We start from the raw sequence: 15,520 nt of genomic DNA on the forward strand, positions 1-15,520 counted from the left end.
ATTTGTAATGAAATAAGAAACATGTTGGAAAAACGTTGAACGTGCATTTAAAATACTCAAATCATGTTTTGGGACCATCACGTTTTTAGAGTAAATCATTATTCTGCATAATATGAGAATTGAACATGAACGTGATTTATCTTCTTCAATTGAAGAACGATTCGAAAATTTCAAAACTAACGTAAAAAATAAAAAATAAAAAAGCTTATTGATCGCTCTGAAGCCCAAATTAACTGGGGGCCCATCGTTCATTGTTATGTATTGATCCGCCCCAGACCCAAGACAAATACAAGTGATAGTATTATTCTAGGATTTCTCAGGCTACCGATTTTGTGTTTATTAGCTTTCGTTTCTGCCTCCGCCCCTACACACTCAGCAGCTCTCAAGATGGTTAGTTTTCTTACAATTTCATGTATACAATCATTAATTAATGTATAAATCTATGTTTGCATATGTTGTCGATTTGTTTTTTTTTTTTTTAGGCTACATATGTTAATTTTTGAGTATAAAAATTGATAGACTCTGTCGAACGACATCGATTTGTTGCACCCACCCGCTGACGTTGAGAAGAGGAAGCATAAGCTTAAGCGTCTCGTTCAGACCCCCAATTCTTTCTTCATGGTACTCTTTTCTACGTTGTTTTTATTTTCGATTGTGTGTATGAATGTGTGTATGTCTTTCTGATGTCTGATCATTTGTTTTTGATTTGTTCTGTCAAGGATGTGAAATGCCAAGGCTGCTTTAACACGTAAGTCGAAACCACACTGTGATTATTGTTTATATGTGTATCGTGTTTGGGTAATATTTACTCCCTCCGTTTCATAATACATGTCCACTTTTGAACAAATTACACATATTAAGAAAAATTAACTTTTGTAGAAAATTTTCATCTATTATTGTATTTATTGCATTGACCAAGTATAATAGGTGACATATATTTGATCTAGGAAATACTCCCTCCATCCCAAATTAGATGAACTAATTGATTTTGGGCGCGTAACTTAGGGTGCATTGACCGTCTAGTTCCGAAATTTATTTTTCTAATTTTTCTTTTGTAAATGAAAATTTCATATTTAAATTTTTATTCGCAAAAATAAAATTTTAAAAATAAGTAATATAGCTATGTGGTCAATGGATTTTAAAGTGCGTGCCCGAAGTCAACGAGCTCATCTAATTTGGGATGGAGGGAGTATAATTTAGTAAGGTGTGGTATAAAACTATCTTGAAAATACAAATATTAACTACACTCCATTGAAAGTTGAAATGGACAAGTAATTTGAAACAATTTTTTGTTCTCAATAGTGGACATGTAATATGAAACAGAGGGAGTATTTGTTTAATTTTAGCTTAGTGGTGTGAAATTGTGAGTGGGTTGTGTTTGAGCTAAACAGTGGTTGATATAATTTGTTGTAATCGCAGCACCACTGTGTTTAGTCACTCTCAGACTGTCGTGGTGTGTGGGAATTGCCAGACAGTATTATGCCAGCCAACTGGTGGTCGGGCAAGGCTTACCAAATCTTCTTTTAGGAGAAAGAGTGATTGAGGTGATCTGAATCGGTCAGTTGGTTTGGAGATGATAACTAGAACTACTTTGGACTTGCGTATCTTTGATATGTTAGTATGAATTCGTGTTGAAGTTTTTAATGAAAATTTTATTAGTACGATGTACTCGATACTTGTAGTTGAATCAATTGTGTTTGGTGGCTGACAGTTCATTATTGTGGAATTTTGCTGCGATTGCAGGTATAATTATTTCCCCTTAATCGATTATTTTGTTCATTACTATATTTATAACATGAGACAGAATTCAAATCATTTGTACAAATGTACAATGATCTCTAGTTGATTTAGATATTTCCCAGGATCCATGTTGTCTATAATTTGGTGTAGCCCATAATATGCTAAAAGTCTGATCTTGTATAGGGGTGCTCGGAAGTTGTCTGAAAAATTGCAGTTGCTACTAAAAATTGTTAATTACTATTAATATGGTGTTTTTGCTTTATGCTGCTGCAGGAAAAGTATCATTAAAGCCTTATAATTTCATAATGTAAGTTGTGTTTTATATGCTCTCATATAAAGCCTTGTAATTTTGATTTCTGACATGAATAAAAGTAACTTTTTAGCAGTTCAAGTGATATATATAGGGATTGAAGCGAGCTTACCTTAAAACTATGATGTACTTGTGTCGAGGGCAGGTCGGATACTTGTGTCCATTTGTTGTTGTTTATTTTGTTAGTACAGACTACAGAGTGTGTATTGTAGATCGATTGTTGCTAATTGTGAATTCAGCATGTGATGAAATTTGTCATTTGAGTTGCCAATAGAGTGATCTTAATGTAATGAAGTGCTATTTTTCATCTCAGACTTCTAAAATATTTGGTAGTTGAATGTAATTCTCCCCGGAAATGTGTTTATATCAACAATCACATGTACATTTGATGCAACTCCTAGTTATATAGTAAAGTAATCTGCATAGGAAAAAACGAAGACCTGCTGAAAGTGAGAACCCTCCAGACAAGATTACGTAGTTTTTCACTAACTTATTTCCAGTATAAAAAGTTATGATTTTTGAATAGTAGCAGACTTCTGAAATGAAGACTTCATGGCAGGCATAATATAAATTTAGTTTAGAGAGGATTATTGTAGAGTCGTATGTGGTTGTGTGTCCTTCTATCTGGAATATTAATGAATCTAGTTTCACAGAGTCCTTGACAGTTTATTTTATCTGGTTTAAAATGTTTGGTGAACTTCAATGATATGATATCGAGTAAATTATAATTATTATAGTGTTTTTACAGTTTAAATGTAGTATAAGTCGGGCATTTTCTTTATATATCTTTTAATAATCCCTGAATGAATTGCTCTTATGAAATCTGGACCAAGTAGGATAAAATGCGAATATTTATGGACTTTAGAGATTTCCTTATGGGCCAATTAAATGGAATTGGTTTATGTAGCTTTTTAAGGGATTTTAGTTAGTGAGTTTTTTGCTTAACTGAGTACAAACATTGAGAGGGTAAATGTTTATATTTGTTTCCATTTACTTTAAACTATTCATCAAGATTGTATAATATTTGGCCCAGGAAGACAATGGTGAATAGAGTTGCTTTAGCATTCCGTTCCTTTTGGTTTTTTGTCCAGTGATTGTTTGAGTCTGCAACTTGCAGTTCTGAATTGTTTTTTGCTCTGCGTAGCTTCAAGGGATTTTGCTTTGCTTACAATTGTTAAATTTCTTGGTGAGGACTGAGGAGTAAGTATAACAAGGACTCTGATATTGCCAGCCACCACCCCCACCCACCACCACGGCTTATACATTGTTTGTATCCCCCCCTAATTTTGTTTTCAATATTTTTTTCCCACTTCCATCCTGTTTTCTAATCTGAAATCATGTAAAGTGTGGCAGAAGGTATGGGTTTGCCAGACTTTCATGCATACGTAATTGACAGTTTCCGAAAGAAGGAACAAAGAAGAAATGAACTTCTGCCTGACAAACTTCCTTAATGCTTCCTTTGTTTTTGCATCCCAATTTAAACTATAACCAGATCTTTTAATATGAAACACTGCCGAGGCAAAAGTATATAGAGATTATGATGGATGAAGGTCTGGAGAAACGGTACAGGTTCATCACAGAGGCACAACTCGCAAGCCTATATTGAAGCACACACATTTTACATTAAGTTTAGAACATCGCAAGCTAGACGAGCTTCAAGTAACATACCAAGTTATAGGCTTTGTCAGAAATGAAATTGAAACCTAGTACCATGAATGCGTGATTATCAAGTTGCCAGATTCACAGTACTTGGAACTTGGAAGCCAGCTCTAGTAGTTTAGTGCACCACAATTCAGGACTCAGAACTTTACTAGTTCAACTATAAAACAGGTTTAGCTTAGAAGATCTTACACTTCCACATTAATAACTGGTGTGTATAAGATCTTTTGTTAACTGCATAACTTGCATAAACCCCTTAAGGCTGTTTAACCCTATGATCAGAAGAACTAAGCGTTATAATTTATTTTGATATTTCATAGAGGTCCTGTAAATAATTTCTTTAATCTGAATTATGATACAGGCAATATCCTTGCTATCTCTTCGAGTCCTTGTATTTTATACAAAGGGCTTCAAGCCTATGTCATAGGTAGTTCATGAAGCAGGCTTGCTTGCATGTCTGAATTATAAATTCATTGTTCTTGGACTTTCAGCAGGTTTTGCACAAACAAATGGACTGCAGAGGAACAGATATGATTGATTATGTGGAAGAAAAATAATTTTCTTAGTTAGTGATGTGGGAAATTGAGAAAACATTGAAAGTGCCCCAACCCTTTAGGTATGATTGATAATTGTCTTTCTTTTTCAGATCCTATCCCTATCCTGTGTAGTACTCCAGTAGTTAATATATTAAAGACTGAGAAGAAGCCAAATGGGGTTGACTCAGGTAAACTCCCCTTGTCTTTTTTACATTAATAGTTGATCCACTTTGATGAAAATAAATTCAAGTTTTGGAGGTGTACGTAATTTGCAACTGTTTATTTGTAGATTCTAGCTACTTTTGTTGCAACTTGGCTCTGTCCACTGTCCAGAACTAAAAGATACCTTGTCCGTTTGTGTTTCTGATTCAGCTTGCTTCATCACATCCAGAATCGTTCTTCGTTCAGATACCACCCATTTGAATGTGACTTGTAACTAAAATGAAATAATGAATTACTTTTACAAGACAGTCTAGTGATAAATCATCAATAAATTCCAAATTTCGGATCAGGTGGGGTTGTCGAGAAATATCATGTAAGAATGAATACTACTTGTAAGCTTTACTTAATCTTTTTTAGAAAGAATTAGGTAAAAGAATGGGGCTTAGCTGGGATCAAGTTCACAACATATATATTTACAGTGCTTGTCTACTAGTTATAATCTTTGGATTTAGCGGTGCTTGTCTACTAGTTAGCAACTATATTGCCGTGTATCGGCTCCTGTCTCTAGAATTATATTCATAACGTTTAGGCTGGGGGATTACTTTTGACGTATTTTACTAGCCAAGAACTTGGAGGCAGCTTTCTTTTCAAGCAGGATAAATTATTTTAGCACTAATACAAAAGGGCCAAGAAAGTCTAGGAGCAGGAACAATCTTAATCCTTGCCGGAACATGTGTTAGCCAATACGAATTTTCCAAAAAAAATAAAAAAGTGGTATAAAATAAGTATCTGTATGCAGTGATTTTGACGAGAACAATTTTTCCGTGAGAAAAAATCATTCGTTTCACATATTTTTCATATCACATCACTCAACAATTTTCCTAACAATTATTTCATCTACTTTCGTATTAAATCATTCGAACAGTTTTCCGAATGTGCACAACAATAGTTCTCACGTGTCGAGGCTAAAACGTGTTTGCATACAATGCGACCATACATGTTGACATACAAACCGAAAAACACAAGATTCAGCAGTAGCACATTTGATTTGGTAAATGTTGTACATGATGCAATGCATGCATGGACTTAAATATCGTTACAATACAATATATCGGTGTGTGGGGGTCTGGTCTACGGGTACGAAGCTACGAGCATGTGGTTCCTCGAAGATTTGAAAGATGTCGGCAGGAACGCATGTGGGAAATCATGGAATTGTCATTTTCTACCTATTCTAACGGAAAGGGGGCCTCCAATTTTCTTGCTCTTTTTCTCGGGAGCTTGAATTTTGCACCACCGTATTCATCGGGTCAGGTAAAACTAATCCACGTGCATGAATCGGGTAATTTCTTACAATGTCTATGATCCAAGTGCGAGACGGCAGTGAGAAACAGCATGGGTACATAGAATCGAGTAAAGTGTGTTTCGAAATCTGCAGTGCTTGAGAGAAGGCGACACCAGTTTCTTCTGGGAAGGCATCTAAACAATTTAAATATGGATTGTTTAATATAAAGATGGATAGGAATTAACATTGCGATCTTTTAATCCAACTACCGATATATAGTAATCAAGTTGACTTTGTGAGGGAATTATTGGACCGTATTGCGAACGTGCTGATGTTGTTCCCATACAATTTGTAGCATTTGAGTCATTTGGTTGATTATACGACATTTCAGGTGAAGAGGCATCGGGAGTGTTTGTTGTGCGATGAGAAGCTGTTGCTTTTTTTGATATGAAATCTGTCGTTTTCTTTTGGTTTTAAGGATTTTTTTAAATATATCTCCAAAAAAAAAGGATTTTTTTAAATATATTCAAGTTATAATCTTTTTCCTTTCAAAAATACGGTACAATCTTGTATGTGATCTCTATTACAATTGTTTTGACTCGAAAATTAACATCTTTCAACCACATATACAATTTTGATCGTATTTTCAGAAAAAATATTTAGAATATAAACATTTTTACAATTTTTCTTTTTTATTTTTTTGTATGAAGGAACAAATGTAACTTTAAAAAGTTCAGGACATACAAGTAGAAAGTTGAGAAAGCTATTTTTTTTCATTTCTTAATTTTTGTCTATTTTTAATAACATTATATTTTTTATTACTAAATCAAACCCTTTTATAATTATATACATACTCTGTTAATTTATAAAACATCATATATGTTATACCTGATTCATCTTTCTTTTTCGAGCAATAAACAACTTCTTTTAAATATTACGAAACGAAGTCTCGTAATTTAAGATATTTTTAGAATTAAGAACCTCTGGTACTTTCTCCACCTAGCTCTACCCATCTAGCTTTTAACTTTTATAACTGAACTGGTAAATATGTATTATATAAATATGTTTTACAGGAAGCATTACAAAAATGAATTCACACTTGATTTTTCTGTCATTTCTTTCTTTTATAATTAAGCACGCAATAATAATGCTGTTAATCGATCAACCTCATTAGTTATCCACTTATATACATCTAAAATACCATTCGAAATATATAGAAGGCACAAAAACGTGTACACAAACATCTGGAAAATACTTGCCGGATAAAGAAAGAGCAAATGGCAAATATAGAAAGAGACATAATAATAGACAATAACAATTGTTAGCTAATGAAATTTTTAGGTTGTGTTTTATCGGATAACCGGTTGAAATGAAATTAAAAAAAAATGAAATAAAATACATATTTCAGATTGGTATGATAACAGAAAATATCAATATTTTTTTTATTTTTTTACTATTTCATTTCTGTTATTTGAACCAAAAACTTAAGTCACATGTTTCAAATAGATATTTTTCTTATGAGAAATTACACTCTTTCATGTTTAATTAATATTATAACTTTTAATTTTTAATAAATTTTTTATATTATTTATGTCATAATCTTGCTTCATTTCATTCCTTTCAAACGATTAAAGTGATCTAACCCGAACCGCTGACCTGTAATGACTGACATCCAGGAACATGAACAAACAGTAACAAGATTTAAAACTTGGCGTTATAAATGGGTTGCCTCTCCTTTCGGTCCCGCGAAAACCTCTCTTCTCCATCTCTCACCTCAACTACTAGACACCCCCTTTCTATTCTCCTTCCCCTTCAATTCCACACCTCATTCTTATCTCTTTTTGCTTCCATTCATGTTTTACAACTTCATTTCTTCAACCCCAACTCCAACACCTTGAAAAGATTCAATCTTTTTGTTGGGTCTCAAAAATTGACCCCTTTTTGTTCTAATTTCAGTGTTTTATGATTCTTGGTTATGAAAAATCAATTCTTGGCCACCTGGGTCTCTCCAAAAACCAAGGTAATTGTGTATTTAATTGTTTTCTTTTGTATTTTGTGATGTTTAGAGCAAGTTGAGAATTTCACAGTTTCCATGAAGTTTCTTGGATTTGCATGTTGGACCATTGAGAATCCAATTCTTGTCTATTTATTCTCTTTTTACCACCCAAAATTAAAGAGTTCTGTGCCCATTTTGGAACATATTCTTTTTGGTTTCTATCTCATATCTATATATGTATGTGGATTTTTGTTTGCAGATTAAGCTGTGAACCATCGTCATGTCGATCATTGAAGCGCGAAAAGGCCGTCAACGACAGCGTTATGAAGATAATTTACGGCTTGTTTCTGGGTAATTATCTTGATGTGCTTCCATTTTATGCCGCCCATTTTTTTATGATCATTTTTACTTGTGTTGTTATTAGGCATAGTACATGTTTTTAGATTGTCTTAAATGAATTCAGATATTTACTTTTTGTGATCACATAAATGATGATTTGGGATCCAGCTTTTCCTAGGAACCCTCCGTGTGATTTCCGAAATTCTGGATGGTAACAATCAATTAAATGGTTAACAACTTTTGTTGTCGTCAGAATGAGGTTCTTAATAATGATTTAAGATTAATATTACTAGTTTCTTGTGATTTGTCTATTGTTTCTCAGCACTTATTTTTAAGTGAATTCAAAACATTGGCAGACATAATGATTCTTTCTGAATCTTTTTGAAGTATATATTAAACTTAAAATCCTAATTCGTAAGCATCTACATGTTAGGAAGGCACTTATTTTGATTCTATATTGATAATTATAAATCACATGTGGGCTTAGTTTGACCTCATATTTCTTTAGAACTGTGGGTACAACTTAATCAATCCTTGTCTCCTTTAATATTTCAACATGAACCTGAATGTTACTATATTAATTTATTGAATCCTGCAATTTTGTTACAAAGCATTAACCCTTTAACTAACAGTTTAATACACACCAGTTTGGGGCAGAAGAGCTAGTTTATAATCCCTTCCAATAGCTTAGTGTAAATCACATGCGCGGTCTTTTTCATGTAATCGGAAAGGGATAAAATACAATTGAAATTCCCAGGCATTCAAGAAAAGCTGGAGTGAGCTAGCACTTTAAGTTTCCCATGTATCCTCATGTGTTCCTTCGTTCTGGATTATAAGCGTATATATGTGTGTATAAATCATGAGTAAAATGTACATGTACTTACTCATTTGTAAGAGTTGCACAATTAATGGGCCTGTATCATGGTGTAGACATTTGGACTCTGATCTGAGAGCAGAACTGACAAGGTATATAATGTTCACGCTGTAACAACTTGAAAGTGATTGTAATCACATCATTATCCTTCAAATTCTTTAATACTCAAGGTCCTCGAGTTTGCAGAAATCTTTTGGACACTTTGTGGCCAAATCAGTATTGTATAACTTGTTGCACATCGATGACATCATCAAGGTTTAATGTGTATAAATTTATAAGGATGAAGCTCCAAGTGCAAATAGCCATAAGACCCATAACTTTATCAAGGAGCATATATCAGGATAAAGTTTTGGCATGATTCGTTTTGTCCTTTATGTGGAAATTTGTTTAAATTATTACATTTGTATACTTATATAGGATCACTTTGTCTTTTGTGTGGAATTTTTATTAATTATTACACCCATATTTCGCATATCAAATTAGGTTGGCTCTTGCCCAGTTAATGGGCTAGGAGCTTTATACATATATTTAGTCTTGTCAGATAAATAAATACTCAGAAGTCAAGTTAATTACATCTGTTATGGCATGTTAACTTTATTGTAACTGTCCCTTGGAGACGTAAAACAAGGGGACTAATAATACGATGGGAGAACTGGGATGGTAGGGGGAGTGACATGAAGAGTTATAATAATTTATTTTGAGCAGAAAAGTGATTCTTTTTACCGACCCTTGCATACATAATCATCATTTTAAACATCACTTATAGAATCAGTACAGTTTTCTTGTCAGCTTTTGATACTGGTAGGCGAATTTTTCCACACGGTGAATAAAAATCTGTCTTCAGATATCAGATGAGGCATATCTGGTTCTGACTTGTAATCTACGTTTATGTGGATTATTATAGATTTGTTGGACAGTGATGCGAACATCACTTGCGTTAAAAAAAAATGAATGCTACTGAAACAACAAGATATGTTGCAGTATATGCAGTTGTTCTTTGTTGGTGCGTTATCTGACTCATGAGTCACGCCTTTGTGAGTTAGCAAACGCTATAAAAGAATCTTTACCAGTTTTCAGCTTGTAATTGTTTCTAATATAGACTTTATTGAGCAAAAACCATTAATACTCAATGATAGCAGAGGATAATATTCAAATACTAGTTGGTGGGAACTGATGCTCATTTATATTCTTACACTAGATTTTACATTTTCCTACATTAAAGTTATAATGTCATCCACTTTTTTGGTTGCATGCATATAAGCTATTACTAATATAATGATATTTTTATGTCTTCATACGTCATAAGTTATGTCTTTCTATATAACAAATAGTATAACACTTGGAAATATAACCTGGGACAGAGGGACAGGAGGCGTGGGGGGACAACCACGCTCTTCATACGTCATAAGTTATGTCTTTCTATATAACAAATAGTATAACACTTGGAAATATAACCTGGGACAGAGGGACAGGAGGCGTGGGGGGACAACCACGCCCCCAAAGTTTGGAACAATCATGTATATTTTCTCTTTATTTTTGTATATTACAAGTAAAAATGATTTAATATTTGAATTCTTCCCCCCAAAATTTTTTATATAAATATACAAATCTTCATTTTTTTTGATAGAATTGATGATGCTTTAAAAAATTAAGAATGTAAGTAAAATATTTACAGTATTTTTATAAATATTTGCATTTTTTATTGATATATGAATATTAATTTATATATATATCACTATTATAAATGGAGCAAGTTGTTGAAATAAGATTTACCCTGGGAACTCTCATTTTCTGGCTCAGTCCCTGAATATAACAAAATTGCAAGTGAACCTACTAGAGATTTGGGTATTGAATTGAGACAATAACTTGGTAAAGCCTTCTTTTCTCTACCCACAAGCTGAAAAATATAGTTTTCCCAGCTTAACATCATTTGAAAGTCAGCGGGAAAGTAAGTAAAGCAAACTATGTTAAAAGAAGAAACAGTTCGTTTTTATTAAGATTAGTCTGCTACCTATTATAAATATAAGTGATGTGTATGTCAATGTTTAAGTCTATGTAAAAAATTTAAATGTGATTGATATTAATGACAGTATTTTATAGTCTTAAGCTGTCTATGGTTTGTTTTAGTTGAGTAGCTTTAGAAAGACTTCAATGTTTGTATTTTGACTTTTTAAAGTAGGTTTCCTCTATAACTCCTCTGTAGATGTATAGTAGATGAAAAAATGACACTCTGTGTTTATTACTTCAATTTCAGAGTATATTCCGTATTTTGTCAAAGAATCAGGGTTAAGTTTATCGTTACTTACCAAATTATTACATGCAACAGGTGCATTCCTTACAGAGTGGTTAGAAATAATGCTGAGGACAGCTTTGATCTGGAGAGTAGTTTAGAGGTTCTAATGATATCTTCACCAAATCGTGATGATTTGGTTTTTCCAAAGGTAACTAATTTCTCTATTGAATCATCAGTTTGATGTTTGTAAGTATGACAACAAATATCAAATGATTTCTGTTTTATTGGGCTTATGCTAGATAGTTGTGAATGTTGTTTATTTATGACTCCTACTTTATCAGGGTGGATGGGAGAATGATGAGACTGTTGAAGAAGCTGCATGTCGAGAAGCTTTGGAGGAAGCAGGCGTAAAAGGAATTATTAAGGTAAGCTTACATTTGCACATGTGTTACATTGGAGTTTGGGCCATAAATCCAAATGATGCTTGAATTAAAGAATTGCTAGTAGGACTTGCTCCATCCTCTAAATATAGAATAGTTCTCTAATTACATCTCACTTGCCTCAAAATTGTCTCATATTTGAACTCATAGACAATTTTTAGTCAACAAATCTAAAGGAATATTATAGGTCTGTTTCTTTCATTTTATTGTTGAAATCTGTAGGCCTAGAAGGACCTACATAAAAATTATCTAACTGTAGTGAGAAAAATAGCTGAGACTTATGCAGGTCACTAATGCTGTAGTGCCTGAGGTGTTCAGAGTGCAGAACATGTTTCATATTATCTTCATCAATATCTTTCAGCAGTTTAATACCTTTATTTACTCATATATTTATTCAGAAATTTGAGTATTCAAATTGTCCTATGCTTTTAAAGAATAGTTAGTTCCAGAAAAGATACCTCTCACATTGTTGAATTGATCACTGTTGCTGTATCTTTGTATTACATCTAGTTTCGGATATGTTATTTGATATTTAATCAATTGCATGAGTATGACACTGGGAAATAAATGCATTTCACAGATTAACTAAGACAAGATAATTCATTCCTTGTCTGTACAAGTAGTATTGAATCAAAAAAAATTCTAGATTATGACAGGACAGAGTCTTTGTTTGTAAGGAAGAACAGAAGATGTGGAGGATCGGTTTAGTGGTTAAATTTTTAGATTGACAATTAACAGAGGGGCCTTAAATATAGGTATAATATATAATTGGCATCCTACATTAAAATTGACATCTGTAATAAATGATTCTTTTGATAGGGTGATTCCCTAGGAGACTGGACGTTTAGAAGTAAAAGCAGACAAGAGAGTGGTTGCCTCGAAGGAGGCTGCAAAGTATGCATGTTTGCACTGGAGGTGACTGAGGAGCTTGATGCCTGGCCAGAGCAGGAAAACCATGACAGAAAATGGGTCAGTATGACTGAACCACTTGTAAATATATTGTACTATACACACTTACAAGCCACACACAAGTTTTAGTTTTCTGCATTGGTGATTCAGAAAACTTTGGAGTTTAACATTTTAGTGTCATTCTTTATGCAGTTGTTTATAAAAGATGCATTCCAGCTGTGCCGCTACAAGTGGATGAGTACAGCCCTGGAAAAGTTTTTAGAAGTAATGGCTACAGAAGAAAAACACGGGGCAGGCCAAAGTTTAGTAGTCTTGCACCCAGCTCAAGTTTCAGACGTAGACGATAGTTTAGTGGTCCTGAATCCTGCTCCAGCATCAGAGGTGGTTACGGAAAACCCAATAATGTCAACTAACTGTTTGCCAAGCCTGCTAAGCCAAAATTCCACCGTCTTGGAATCCTTCAAGTGCCCAGCACAGCAATGTTAGTCATATGATCAGCATTTCCTTTATTGGAGATGCATGTCACATGTTTAGCTCGGGCATAACAAGTGTTTTCCGGGCGGTAGGTGTGTGTTTCTAATTGTGCTTTTGTTTTTCACAGTTCACTCCACCAGTGATGAGAGTAACAACAGAATCAGAGCTGGAAGACTAGTTTCTGTGATTCAAGTATAGAAGATGAATCCTTGTGCATTTCTGGTGTAGATTTGTGCATGATCTCCAAATCCAGTAATTACCTTCTGCACTAGTATCAAATAACAACGCAGATGGATCCATATCTGTACGGGCAGTTGTTATAGGTAAATTCCGGACATTGTTAAGTGAAATCACCAAGTGATTTTTATCAGCCATGATATAAAGAAATCAGCAAGTTGTTCGTAGATTTATTTATATCATCAGCAAGTTGTTCGTAGATATATTTGGTTTGCTTGATGATCGTTGTGGTAGGAAATAAATCAGTTGTAATTACGAACAGAAGAAATAGAGTTTCGGTTCAAGCTGGAATACTTGTAAGTTCACCATTGTAGCATCTCTGAATTGTTCACAACCACTTCATCATCATTATCAGAGGCTGTCCTGAGCAATTTGAACTTGCTTTAAGCTGTCGTATCGCTTGTTTGTCTCCATATTCTAAAACTTAATTTAGTTAATTTTTGTGTAAACTTCAAATTTTGAGTTTAAAACTTGTGCTAATCATGGGCGGAACCAAGGGGGGCTAGCCCCGGCGCCAGCCCCGGCCGGGGACAAATTTAAAAATGATTATATATACTCTAATCGCCGTCTTTATACTCTCCATCTCTTATTGACTCTCTCAATCTCTCATCAGTCATCTCTCAATCTCTACGACTAAGATGCAAAAAAGGTGTTTTTTTTCGATTTCTCTTAATTCTTGAAAGTTGAATAATGATTAATTGATTAGTGTATTCATCTCTCAATCTCTACGACTAAGATGCAAAAAAGGTGTTTTTTTCCGATTTCTCTTAATTCTTGAAAGTTGAATAATGATTAATTGATTAGTTGTACACTTGTACTTGCTATTTGCTAAATCCTAAATGGTAGTATGGAATCTGATTAAGTGCCTGTGTTTTATTTTTATTTTATTTTCTGTTTAACAATAGCATGGTAGTTTATATCGAGAAGGCCATATTTAGAGACATAGACGATGAAGTTATCTTACTCTTCACCCACTTTTCTTTCTGTTTTCCACTACTCCCTCCGTCCCAATAGATTATATACATTTGGTGTAGACACGGAGACCAAGAAAAAATGAGTAAAGTAAGATAAAAAGTGGGTTAAATGGCGGGACCCATTTGTATTTAATTATAGATTTGTGATAGTGGAGGAAAGTAGTGGGTGTAATAGTGTTTATATTATTATATATAAAATGAAGATAGTGGAAGGAAGTAGTTGGTGTGATAGTGTTTTATATTATTAAAAGTTACTATTTTAGGAATGTATAGAAATGATGGGACATCCTAAAATAGAAACTGTATAGAAATGACAGGGACGGAAGGAGTACTTTATATATATTTCTTAACGTCCGTTAATAAACCAAACGTAAAGAATTGGCTGGGACGGAGGGAGTAGTTTAGCCCGGGGTCGAAATTAATCCTGATTCCGCCGCTGGTGCTAATATGTGAGAAATTATTTGAATTGAGTTACTGGTAACATCTTGATTGAAATTGAAAAATGAAGATCATGCGAACCGCATTAGCCACCATACAAACTACTCGTGAATGCTGAACAGTCTTCGCCTTTCAGTTCCACCGTGACAAAGAATATAGCCCGTGTTTGTTCGTTTAGCAGAAGCAACTTCTGAAGCTTACTTCTGCTTTTCTTAACCCAATCATTTTTAAAAAATTGAGAATGCTAGTTTCTCTCTAGTAACTTCTATTTTTTATTCCAAATAATTTATTAACTTATTTACTTCTCAATTCTAATCCACTTTTTACTTTAAGCAAAGAATCATTTTTTTTTAAGCACCATGATCTCTTTGCTTGGAGAAGATATGGAGCCGGTTGGATTAGCTAAAAAAGAATATTTTTTAATTATATATGAGAAGTGCTTATTAAAAGTTAATTATAAGTGAAAATCAATTTTTAATTTATGTGTTTTGATATTTTTTTATATTTATAATTTATTAGATAATAAATTAGTAATATACTCATAAAATATTATATTTTTTTTGAATGGTCTTATTTTTTGTATAATCAAATTTTATTATAAAATTATCACAATAATAAGTTCATTAAAAATTAAATTTTATAAATATATTCAAAAATTTTAAAATATTAGCCGGCTCATATTCCACGTATACAAGCTAGATCTAGATAAACCTGTGTACGCAATATGTGCTTACATGGTACGCACCGTGTGGCAGTCTGGCAGAAGCCAGAATGCAGATCCCCAGTAGCTGCTTGGTGTGTAAATGTATTGTGTTTATAAGTTTAAGCTTAATTAGCCCAACACTGTACGTACACACTTCGAAGAAAAACACTGTATTTTCTGCAACCATATCCACAACTTCTGTTTTATGCCTATA

The 15,520-nt window shown here is 33.5% G+C and overlaps 2 protein-coding genes across 3 annotated transcripts; both read left to right on the forward strand.

The window, feature by feature from the left end:
- Positions 1 to 147: 147 nt before the first annotated feature.
- Positions 148 to 1,770, forward strand: LOC108216771 (small ribosomal subunit protein eS27y). Its single transcript, XM_017389609.2, has 4 exons — positions 148 to 390; positions 520 to 621; positions 720 to 748; positions 1,420 to 1,770. The coding sequence occupies exons 1-4, from the start codon at positions 388 to 390 to the stop codon at positions 1,541 to 1,543; spliced, it is 258 nt and encodes an 85-aa protein (XP_017245098.1). The 5' UTR covers positions 148 to 387; the 3' UTR covers positions 1,544 to 1,770.
- A 5,622-nt stretch (positions 1,771 to 7,392) lies between these two features.
- On the forward strand, positions 7,393 to 13,587 carry LOC108216230 (nudix hydrolase 13, mitochondrial). 2 transcript variants are annotated; one of them, XM_064092601.1, is made up of 7 exons: positions 7,393 to 7,709; positions 7,945 to 8,036; positions 11,225 to 11,339; positions 11,473 to 11,556; positions 12,391 to 12,540; positions 12,673 to 12,861; positions 13,082 to 13,587. In XM_064092601.1, exons 2-7 carry the CDS (start codon positions 7,966 to 7,968, stop codon positions 13,130 to 13,132), a joined length of 660 nt encoding a protein of 219 aa, XP_063948671.1. In that variant the 5' UTR covers positions 7,393 to 7,709; positions 7,945 to 7,965; the 3' UTR covers positions 13,133 to 13,587. The 2 variants fall into 2 exon arrangements, with proteins under 2 accessions (XP_063948671.1, XP_017244421.1); XM_017388932.2 differs by having other exon boundaries at positions 7,395 to 7,709; positions 12,673 to 12,961.
- The last annotated feature ends 1,933 nt before the right edge of the window (positions 13,588 to 15,520 follow it).

Source organism: Daucus carota, chromosome 4 (genome assembly GCF_001625215.2).
Source record: "Daucus carota subsp. sativus chromosome 4, DH1 v3.0, whole genome shotgun sequence".
Taxonomy (NCBI): domain Eukaryota; kingdom Viridiplantae; phylum Streptophyta; class Magnoliopsida; order Apiales; family Apiaceae; genus Daucus; species Daucus carota.

Bases quoted from the DNA above. Each gene is read 5' to 3' on its own strand.
- LOC108216771 (XM_017389609.2), top strand. The intron at 622-719 runs GTACTCTTTTCT...TGTTCTGTCAAG, and splicing joins CCCCCAATTCTTTCTTCATG to GATGTGAAATGCCAAGGCTG. The intron at 749-1,419 runs GTAAGTCGAAAC...TTGTAATCGCAG, and splicing joins TGCCAAGGCTGCTTTAACAC to CACCACTGTGTTTAGTCACT.
- LOC108216230 (XM_017388932.2), top strand. From the start codon at position 7,966: ATGTCGATCATTGAAGCGCGAAAAGGCCGTCAACGACAGCGTTATGAA. The intron at 8,037-11,224 runs GTAATTATCTTG...TACATGCAACAG, and splicing joins AATTTACGGCTTGTTTCTGG to GTGCATTCCTTACAGAGTGG. The intron at 11,557-12,390 runs GTAAGCTTACAT...TTCTTTTGATAG, and splicing joins GCGTAAAAGGAATTATTAAG to GGTGATTCCCTAGGAGACTG.